Source organism: Aphis gossypii, chromosome X, assembly GCF_020184175.1.
Source record: "Aphis gossypii isolate Hap1 chromosome X, ASM2018417v2, whole genome shotgun sequence".
NCBI lineage: Eukaryota > Metazoa > Arthropoda > Insecta > Hemiptera > Aphididae > Aphis > Aphis gossypii.
Window position 1 is genome coordinate 26,087,231 of NC_065533.1, and position 12,116 is coordinate 26,099,346.

The 12,116-nt window shown below is 24.6% G+C and overlaps 1 protein-coding gene across 4 annotated transcripts; it reads left to right on the plus strand.

Moving 5' to 3' along the window:
* The first annotated feature begins 601 nt into the window (after positions 1 to 601).
* LOC114124114 (ribonucleoprotein RB97D-like) lies at positions 602 to 11,856 on the plus strand. 4 transcript variants are annotated; one of them, XM_050207664.1, is made up of 10 exons: positions 602 to 797; positions 4,633 to 4,729; positions 4,810 to 5,340; positions 5,412 to 5,504; positions 9,882 to 10,015; positions 10,087 to 10,207; positions 10,651 to 10,787; positions 10,874 to 10,994; positions 11,251 to 11,458; positions 11,535 to 11,856. In XM_050207664.1, exons 6-10 carry the CDS (start codon positions 10,127 to 10,129, stop codon positions 11,756 to 11,758), a joined length of 771 nt encoding a protein of 256 aa, XP_050063621.1. In that variant the 5' UTR covers positions 602 to 797; positions 4,633 to 4,729; positions 4,810 to 5,340; positions 5,412 to 5,504; positions 9,882 to 10,015; positions 10,087 to 10,126; the 3' UTR covers positions 11,759 to 11,856. The 4 variants fall into 4 exon arrangements, with proteins under 4 accessions (XP_050063621.1, XP_050063620.1, XP_050063622.1 ...); XM_050207663.1 differs by having other exon boundaries at positions 4,810 to 5,504; XM_050207665.1 differs by lacking the exons at positions 602 to 797; positions 4,633 to 4,729 and having other exon boundaries at positions 4,774 to 5,504.
* The last annotated feature ends 260 nt before the right edge of the window (positions 11,857 to 12,116 follow it).

Below are 12,116 nucleotides of genomic sequence, written 5' to 3' on the forward strand. Positions count from 1 at the left end.
CGACGTAATGTAGCGATCATAAATAATAGCACAGCAATACAGTACGGATATTATTACAACTGAATAAACATTTTCAACGATAGACAGCACTAAGCGTATATTATATAGTACGGGAGTTGATCCTTAAAGTCAAAGGCTTAGTGCGCCGTTTTACGTCAACTGCCGTTGAGTGTTGAGATATATATATATAATATGTGGATCGCAATGTCCCATTCTGAAACGTCCGCGACGCGGTAACCATAGCTACCGAAATATTTACAAAATCTTACACCGTATACATGGCGCGTGACTAGCGAGTATTGATTTTTAGCTTTTATTAGTTACACGCTTGCATCACACATCTTCGAGATGGGCTCATACTAAGTTCCTCATACTAAACTCATATACCTACACAGTACGCATACTGTATTCTATACTATACTTTTTTTTATATAATAGACGTATTATATTTAATAATATTATGATGAATATTTTTCTTCTATCTTATCAATTATTATAAACAAACCTTTGTAAAAATGACTATTATCTCTGATTTGATGTAATAATAATACCTATATTTTATTTATTTATTCGCTATTAAAACTGTTTTTTTACATAATACATACATTGTATTTCCCGAGATTTTAATACATTTATTTGAGATAGTAATATTATTCCGCAAATTCATGATTGACGGCCGTTTGTTAGTATACCTAGATATCGAAGTGGAGAAAAGAATTTTTTTGATTTTAATAAAATATAATCACTCAAGCGGGAGTCATGTTTCGAAATCAAATTTATACATATCTACTACGGAAGTGAGTATTTTATAACGTGGTTTGTAATATTTATAATTTATTAATAATAGGCAATATATTTTTTTTGTTTTTCTATCTTTTTTTATTAATGATGTGAAAAAATTAATACGATAAGATACTGAAGATATTATCTTCTAGGTATGTCTTATATAAGGACATAAAGAATAAAGTTAACTTAATTTTTTAGATACACAATATTATTGATTAAATTATATCTCTAATATTAACATTAAAGTTTCTTTAGTTAATTATAAATACACTTAACTACTTTTTATAATTTGATTGATACACATATTCTCGTCAAGATTATTAACTATTTTACTAATTGTTTTTTCTATAAAATCTTTATTAATTATCATATCATTGGTTTTATTAAACTCTTTACATTATTTCCCAAATTGTTAAATATCTTTACTATGTAATCGGGAGAACCTTTTGAACTAGTTAATGTTACATTATATGGTTTTATATATTTTTCTGTTTTTTTTTCTCCTATCTATTATTTTTAAATAATTGAGTATATTTTTTTATATAAATCTTAATTCTTATGAGAATTTGAATAAATACACAATTAATAGATTGATAACATATTTGTATGGTTAAATAACTCGACTGATAGGTATGTTGACAGAAGAGAGTAAGGTACTTTTATTTTATTTTTTTGGGGATTATGTATTGTATTTATGTCTGCTCTATTTGTGCCTTCTCAGCATGTTATACCTATAATAGGTATAGACAATATATATATATATATACCTTATAACAGGATTGAATTACTTAATGCCATATCATATACTTGTCTTATAACTAGGTATTTTATTGAGGAAACAAATTTTGTAAAACAGAGTAATCTAACTTTATTTTTAAGATTCTGTTTATAATTTGACCTTTTCATATCAAAATCTATTGTTGTTTCTAAATATTTGAATGATAATGCTGTTTTAATTGGTTTACAGTTGTATCTATTTTAAGACTATTAAGACATACTGGTTTAATTATGTTAAGGGATAGCAGATTTTTTTCGGATCAATTATAGATATTCTGCAAATCACATTCAACATTTTGTTTTAATTCTTCCCAACTATTATTGAAATTAATTAGCATTTTATCATCGGCAAATATGAATAATCTGTTTTTTAATATTAATACCGTTATTGAGTTCACATAAATTAAGAAAAATATAGGACCTAGTGAAGTTCCTAGCAGAGGTGTTCCCAATATTTTTTTGAGAGTATACTAAATCATCAAAAACCAAAATATAAACATTTAAAATACATTACAAATATTTTTATTATTGGTTTTATAAGAGTAAAGCCGGTAAAGAGCGTGTTAATAATATGTAAATAATTTTAAATAGATTTTTTACATATCTTCTTTAAATTATACCTTGTCGATCTTTATAAATACTAAAAAATAAAGAGTATGACTTTTTCAGTCATAAATAATTGACGTAAATATTGTAAAATTACTTAATTAAATTAATTTTGTTTTTTCCTTTGTATATGATTTGAGTGTATGCACTATATTTATAATTTTGACATTTCGTAAAAATATCTTGAGAGTTAAAATCGCAAATCAATTGAGACTTCAGAGCATACTCAGTATACCCATATTATTGAAAAAAAAATCTTGAGAGTATACGGCGTATATGTAGTATACCCTATGGGAACACCCCTGGTTCCTAGTCCATAATCTTTGACATTATAACTGCTATAATGAGACCCAATGGTAGTTAATTGTTGTCTATTACTTAAATAATTAGTGAATCAAATTAATATTATGATATCAAAGCTTAATTCTTTTAACTTTTTATAATAATAATTGTCTGCTTATTGTATCAAATATCTTTTGTAAGTCTAAGAATGGTGAAAAATTGGTACCGCTGATGAGTTTTTATTCAGATTATTCAATATATTTATAACTTCACTATTGCCAATGGTACAAGATAACATACTAATTCTGTGCATCTTTACACGACACTCTGCAATAGTAAGTGTTTTCAATGGCTAAGTGCTGGATGTCATACAGGGAAGCGTAAAAGAAACAATATTTACTCATAACCTTATAAGTTAACGCTCAGATTGATATGTAAATACATGTTTTTATTGTGACTTGATACATAAATTTAAGTAAGTGATAAATTTGTTTCAAGCGATTTCCAATGAAATTAACTCTATTTTATTTTACATATTTTACCATAATTACATGTTTTTCAATAATTCCATTTTTCCTACATATTTTGACAGTTTGTTGATTTACGATTTATTATTAACTATATACTATTGTATTTTTCAATAAAAGACAATTTTTTATGTTTCTAAAAGTACATAAACAACATAATACCAATTATTGAACTTAACCTATGGTTGATATAAAAATATGTTTGATATTTGACCTCGATAAACAATAGATAGATTCAAAGGCGGATCCAGCATGTAATTACGATCGGGGCACTTTATAGGAAAAATGATATAATATTTAATATAGCTCCCCCCACCAACATTTTTTTTAATATTATTTTTTTCCAAGGGGGGTGGCACTTACCCCCAGTGCCACCCCCTTGGATCCGCCCATGGATAGATTACTCCTTTAGTCGGTACAAATGTGTGTTACGACTAAACTGTAGAGTGTAGATCATTTAACTTTGACAATTTGAGCATGTATATGTTATTGCATTGCTTTCAGGATCAATATGAATAACGTACAATTTCATAATAATTAAATTTTTTCATTTTAATTTTGGTCATTTATAAAGCATTTTTTTCAGTTATGTTTTTTTGTAAATTTTTTATATTCCATATTTTAATTTTTTATCACATATAAAGCGATTTGTTATTACATATATATTTACATATTTTGGTTTATTCAATAAATATAAATTTGAGCCCTAGATATAACTATTAATCCTTGTTGAAATTTAAACCAACATTTTTAGTATTAATATTATAATTGTTAACTAATAATAGATGCTTAATGTTTATATGTATCTAAATACTTGTATGTTGAGGAATACATTAAAATTATTAAATCTATAGGTATCTATTATTAAATATTATGTAAATATTTTATTGTTATTTTTTAATTATATTAAATTAATTTGGCTTTTAAAGCATATCTTTAATGTTCCGGACACAAATTATTGACTATGTACATCCAGTCGATCTTAAGAAAGTATTGAATGGTAGATTTCAAGATAAATTAAACATATTGAGCTAACATTAAGTAAACAATAACATTAAACAACTAAGAAAGTAATTAATTTTAATTTATAAACATATCAATAAGAGTATATTAAGAACTATAATTTATATTTGTATAATAATTAACTAAAACATTTATTTTTCTTTCAGTATAAAATAAAAAAATTGTAAAATTACAAGACCAAGAGCTACTTCAAACTTGTTAAATTTTACATTTAACACTATTTATATTTTGAAAAGATCATATTGCATATATTGAGATTTAGGAGTTTTGTGTATTGACAGTCTTTGAATTTATTCTTTGTCTTCTTAGTCTGTTCTCATCAAATAAAACCTTGAAAAAAAATCTATTGTTCGAGTATTGAGTCATTACATAAATATTAAACAATAGACAGTTTAAATTTTGGTAAAATAGTGGAATTTATTAGAAAGAATAAAGCTAAATACTTTTAGTTAAATGTTTGTTTGCAATATGTTCTATGACTATTATGTTTATATATATCTATTTTATCTAATATAATACTATTATAGTTATAATATTTCTAGGTTTACATAGTACTTTTGAATAATATTCATGTGTGATTTGAAAAATAATGTTTTTATGTTGATTATTTATATATTAAATGTTGTTTTAGAAGAAAATAATGTATGAAAATGTGTCAACAGGATATCATATTATTATAATATAATATTAAATATGATAATTTTGCCTATTGAACATATCAAATTCAGGTACATGAATACTATACTTTTTTATATATATAATAAGTATAAGCTCCTTGTGCCTGTATTTTACATGTTCTCTACAATAGCTCAACTGCTGCTCAATTCTAAAGACAAAACAAGACAAGCAGCAACAACAAATCTTATAGTATTATAATTTTCTATTGAGATTGTTATCAAAAGCTTAGGACACAACTTATTAGTGATTATGAGTATATACAAGTTTGTGATTTTTTTTTTTTATTGCTATTTTAATTATATTAAAACTTACAAACTATTTTGTTTTAGAAACACAAGATGGATATAATTAATATGTATTATTATTTGTATGTTTAATATGGTACATATTAATAAGTAATAGGTGTGTTTAAGATTTTTAGTCTGTACCTCTACAAATTCACAATTATCCTCCGACCATCTTTTGTTGTTATGTTATGGAGATAATTTTTCCTTGACTTATTGATTTCTCTCTACCTAACTTTAATCTTGCAATCAGTAGATAGTTTTCTTATGTCTTTGTACATTATAGAATGTTGTTATGACGATAAATAAAATGTGACTATTCTTGTTTCTTCTTTCAATATTAAATATTCATCAATTATATTCGTGTTACAGCAGACGTAAGTAACTTATTTAAAACTAATCTAATTTTAATACTGACTAATAAACTATTAATTGTTTTATTTTAAAGGTAGTAATAGTCATTGTAACCGTTATAATATGGAAAAGTTGAAACTTTCAAACAACAACCACCACTACTGCCACTACCACAGCAACAACTTCAGTAAGCTTGTTATTTTAAAAAATAGTTTAAATTGTATCGTAAATATTTGATACTTAATAAGAAGTAACTATACATATTGATTTAGGTACATTTATTATATATCATACAATATTAGTCTTGCTAGTATGTACTTTTTTAAATTTAAATATGTCTGCTTTTAATTAGCTTATAATCTAAGTTTTAAAATAAGTTAATGGTCAAATATTAAATGTATTATGTTATTATTTATAATGTTGGTATTTTATAAAAAAAAATAAACAAAAACGAATATTACAAATGCCTATAAAGCTATATATATAGCATTGAAATAAGTGAAATATTTTGAAAATTAAATTATATAAAGAAAATGCCAATCTAAATAACTGGTGAAATTTTCAAGTATCTACGTCTTAGATTTTTTTAATAATAATAAATATTTAAAATCGTTTGAGGATAAATCGTTATTGTTATGCAATGTCGTAAAAATTTAAAATTCAAACGCACATAAAATTTTTCCTATAATGATATTTCGAGTTTTCTTTATAGCATTTTGAAGGAAAACTTATGGAAAACTTAGTGTTGAATTTTTTAATCTAGATATTAACACAAAATTTTTTATGATTTTTCAACTATAAAATTAATTACAAATTTTCTTGATTTTGACATATTCGTAAAAATTTGAACTATAACGCTTATAAAAAAATTGTGATTTACGATTTACGATTTTTTTTTAACTACTGTTAAAACTGTAGAACAACTATAGAACAACTCATAAGGAACTTTATGTTGCATTTTCAAGTTTTTATAGTCAACCAAAATTTTTTTATCGACACTTCAAAAAAAAAAAAAACAATTAGAAAAATCGAAAATTTCAGTTGTCTATGAAGGGTTTAAAAAGGCAAAATATTTTGAAAATTTAACTGTATGTAGATAGCACCATTATAAACATTTCGTTAAAATTTTAAGTATTTACAGAGAAAAACAAAGAAAACAAACATCATTGTAAAATCAATACATTCATTACTTCATTCAGAATCTAAATTAATAAAAACAATGACATATTAGGTATATTAAATTTATATTTTTTGAACGTTTCAAATGTTGTTAGGTAGCTATTACCTCAAAATTTAAAAATCCTGCACATCATTAATATTGTTATATTATGTTTTGTATATCATGTATAAATATATTTTCCTATAATAAGTACTGTAATGGATAAGATAAAGTATGGTTTAGATAAAAAAAAAGATAATATTGATAGTTAGGTACCGTAAACATTATACCTATTTTGTATCACATACTTTCTCAATATTTATCAATACATTTTTAATAGTCTTAGTATTTCATCAAATCTCTAGTTATTCGAACGTATAATATTTTATTTTATGTTAATTGTTAGGTACAAACTCAAGTTCATAAATTTATAGTTACATAATTAGGTATGTCTATTAAAGTCAATTAGAACAAAATATTACTGATGAAATTGTTGAGCTTTTCAACAAAGATGATAATTGCAATATTTTTGATGAAATTATTACTTTTAAAAAAAAAAAAAAAACAATAATTATTATTATTAATTACAAGTTACTACATAATGTAAATAATTTATTCAAGGAATATTATCGTTATTTATATTATATTATTCTAAATCTAAACTTAATTAAAACGTATAAATATGTTTTTGAACCATAGAATCTCATTCCAACAGCTATCAGCTATAAGTGTCCATAGTGTCATTCCCATAACATATCTTTTGCCACACCCTACAACTTCCACTAAATCACTGATGGGTAGGTATTCACACCAGCAATCTCATCTATAGAAATATTTTTTTCACAATTAACAAAAAATACAAATTTATTTTATAATAAAATGCTAAGCAGAAAAATCAAAAGTCAAATAATAACATACTTGTAAAGCTTTAATTGTTCAAATTTAAACAACACTTGATCCATTACACCAGACCAATAAAAGTCTCTGTTAATTTTCTTACTACCTAAACAAAAATAATCGTAATATAATAAATTGATATCCGTTTGTATATTTTTTCATATTGATCATACTAATTAATATACTATCATACTAGCTGAACCTGTGCACTTCGTGGCCCGTAAAAATCCTACCTCTTATATATCTCAAACTGTGTTTTAAATTCGTTACCCGTGATTGTGATAGCAGTATATTTTTATTCATATCCATTAATTTATTCATATAACGGTTAAAATATATTAAGTAATAATCTTACAACGATATTCAATTTAGTATATCATTATAATATTATATATTTATATAATTTTATTCATTTTATTGAAAAAAGTCTGACAATTAAAATATTCAATTAAATTATATTTATTGAAGTGCTTCTGAATACACAATATTTTTTGTTCTTTCTTCTAGTGCGTACACACAGGGCCAGTGCTAGCAAATTTTTATGTGTAAGCAAAGATCAAAATTGTCGCCTCTTGTTTTCTTATTTTTTTTTATATGCCGCCTGTATATAAATATAAATTTTGCCACCGTAGACTAGTGCCTACGTCGCCTACGCTTAAAACCGGCCCTACGTACACAAATAAATCTGACTTGTGAACATGCCACATACAGCTGTCCATGTAAGAAACATATCCAGCATGTGATGGAAGATTTTCCAAATTCAATCCACACACTTGTAATGATTATACTTGTGCTTTGTTAATGGTCATTGCAAAGGCGTGACTACTGTACTCTTTCCATTGTTTGTTCTAAATATTGTTCTAAATATTGTATTAATAATTTAAATATCTAATTAATAAATTAATATTTAATATCATAATGATTTTAGACTCCGATTCAATGAGATTTATTAAGTTAGTAAATAAGATTCGCATAAGGACGTTAGTTAATTTAGCTAAAATGTATTAACACATAAACTACGTACCATATTTAAGTTTATTTGTTGTGAGACTAACTTTATTTAGATTTAATAAATAATATTATGATTGGTAGGATTAAAATTTAAAAATGATTAATATTGATTAATTTATATTATTTAGTGAATTAGTAAAATTACCAAGTATTTAAACAGAAAATTTAATCTTGTTTAACATTAGTGATTACATATTTTTATAATTTATTATATAAATATTAAATACTTTTAAATATTTATTTTTATTTTCTAATATTTATTATAAAAATTTAAAATAATTGCAATGGATTTTATTATAGTATTAGGGGGATGTAGGGCAAAACCTCTCACAGATCTGTGTACCATTAATTACTCCAGCATCCCCTAAATTTATAACCAATGTGCGCCTATGTCCCTACAACTAACCAAGTCCCTGGAACTTTTCCTGCGGTGAGCCAGGACACAGCGAACACCAGTCAATCACAAGACAGGGAAAGTTTGCGCACGCACTACGCATTGTTGTTTTTAAAACTGCTGCGGATCAGCTAAAGACGTTGAAGCAAACGTGAATCGTGAATAGATACTCGTTTAAGTACGCATACATCCCGCTGGTTGGTGTAGAGCGGTCGAATTGCAATTAAAAGGAACGGCTGGTAAACGGTTGTACACTTCTTTCAAAGTTCTCGACCTATTCTGGTAAGAATTTAGGGTCAAATTTTTCGAAAATGTCAACGATTACGAAATTTAATCTCAATTGAGACACCCTGTTTTTTGTGTTTTTTGTTGGGCAAGACCGCGCTCAACTTCATTCTTACTTATCTACGTGGCTAATATCAATCAATTTGAGTATATCAAAATATTAAATAACTACTATGATAAAAAATCTTTACAATCGATCGATACATTAAACAATTTTCAAAAAAAAAAAAAACAAAAACAAAAATTATATGCTGATAAATATACAATATCGATTTGATATTTTTTAAAATCATTAATGACTAAATTTAATTTTACATAAGTACGATTAGGCCAAAAAGAACCTAAAAAAATTGTATTATACTACCTTCTTCCATTGATAAAGAGAGATGATTGTGCATTATTCAACAAGTGTGCACACTGTAATGAGGTGAACTCAACTAAGACCACCACGCCTTCGTCTGGTTAAATACTACACAGAGAACACATTACCTCTTAAATCTAAGATTTGACTCATTTCACAGTAACATTTCAGTGTAAGGTGAAAATTACTTATAGTTTTGTTTTTGAATTTAATTCTTAATTATAATATTTAAAAATACTTAATCAAACAATTTATTAAGATTTGTTAATTTAGTTCAATTATATATTAAAATTATACTTGCATTACCTTGACAGTTTTTGTTTGTACCTCAAGTTTTCTTATCAAACATGGAAGCTAACGTAAGTAATGTTAACATATAAATTTTATTCAAAAAAAAAAATTCATTAACATGAAAGAATCATTTGTCAACTATTACTAATGAATTTTTTTATTATAGAAAGGGGAAACAAGCAGACATTTATTCATTGGCGCTTTAAGCAAGCAGACAACGGATCAATCCTTCCGACAATTTTTTGAGCAATGGGGTGAAGTCGAAAGAGCTGTTGTCATAAAATATCCTCAAAGCAATCGGTAATCAATAATTTTGATATTATTAAACATTTCATTAAGTCACTAATCATTTTGTAATGTTTAATATTTAGATCTCGAAAATTTGGATTTATTACTTATTCTCAATCGCATATGGCTGATCTTGCTTTGTCAAACTTGCCTCATAGAATAGATGATCATAATGTGGATACTAAAATCGATGAAATAAGAGCAGTATGAAATTTGAATCTTATGCTTTTATCTTAAATATTTTTAATTTAATTTATAATATTATATGTATATATTTTTAAAAAATTGAAACATTATAATATTAAAAGTAAATTTTTTAAATATTGCATTATAATTAAATATCATAAGGCTACTAATATGACATATTGCTTGATTAAATATAACTAAGGAATAAGGATCTAAGAGCTTAATATATTTAATCTTAATTCTTAAAATATTTTTTTATTATCTTAAAACAATAACCAAATTTTAGTTTTAATTTTTTATAAAAATCAAAAAAACTAAAACTGTATGCTGATAAAAATACTACATAAAAAAATTTAGATTATTCATATATATTTATATTTTGTACCTAATACATTAAAGGAAAATCATTACTATGAAAGACAAATGTGCTAACCAGTACTAAAGAATTTTTTTTATTATAGGAAAGAGAGAAACAAAACAGACTATTATACGTTTGGGATTTAGATAAACATACAACAAGTCAATCACTTAAAAATTTTTATGAACAATGGGGTAAAGTTGAGTCAGCTGTTGTCAAGAGAGACTCTCAATCAAATGAGTAACGAATTGTTTTTATTTTATTAAATAACTCAGTAAATCACATTATTTTCAAAACTTTAAAAATTGTAATGTTTGAATATCTAGATCTCGAGAATTTGGATTTGTTACTTACTCACAATTGTCTATGGTTCAGCAGGCCATGTCAAATTTGCCTCATATAATCGACGGTCGTGAAGTTCAAATCAGGATTGCTCAATTTCCCAGCGTATGAAATTTACATATTTTTTCTTTAAATTATTTATAAATTATTAAGCAATAAGTTTGATAAAAATTAAAAATTAATCAATACATAATGAATATAATAAAATAAGTAGACTTTTAAAGATTTGGATTTTAGCCAAATAAAAGTATTATACTCCAACTATAAATACAATTTTCCTTATTTTAGTCAATACTAATAATAAAACTCAATAGTTATTAACAAGTATTAATAATGTTTAATTTTTTTTTTATTTTCTTAGAAATTTAATTATTTAAAAAGAGCGTTTGATGAAAATAAAATATATATTACTGGTATAACAAATCAATCAAAAGCAGAACTTATTGAATATTTTGAAAAATTTGGCAAGATCATGTATTTAAAAACACTTACTAACAAATATACTGGTAAAATGAATGGAATTGGATTTGTTGAGTATGATTCCAAAGATTCAGTTGGCAAAGCTCTTTGTAAGTAACATAAATACACAATACACATTCATATTCATTAGAAATTAAATCATAAATATAAACTGTTTAAATAAAGCGATCGAAGGTCATCAAATTGGCAGTGGAATATTGTATACGGAAAAAGCTTTTAGACGTAAAATTTATGATCCAAGAGAGCAACGTCCTACTGAAAAAAGCTACAGTCGCTATAACTTGGGAATCAATTTTCAAAATAATCAATGGGGAGGTTTCTATAACAAGATAAATGCATTTTATTCATTTTATCCATTTTATCCATTTTATCCAATATATCCAATTTAATTTAAATTTACGGTTGAACATTAATGATTTATTATAATATATATTGTTAAAAATAATCCTGATTCTACAAATAAATTCTATTCATAATTTTTAAGTGTTCACATCGAAAAAATAATGTGTAATTATTATTAAAGTATGTCAAAAAAAATTTATATATTTAATATGTCTAAATGTAAAGTATAAAATGATATGTATATTTTTTAATTCAAAACATATATATATTTTTTATTATTATTTTAAGATAAAGTTCGAAGAATTAAATAAATGTGAAACTCATCTCAAATCACCCATGAACAAAATTATAATTATTAATGATACATGTAACTGTAATTTATAATACATTCTCATTTTTGTTTAC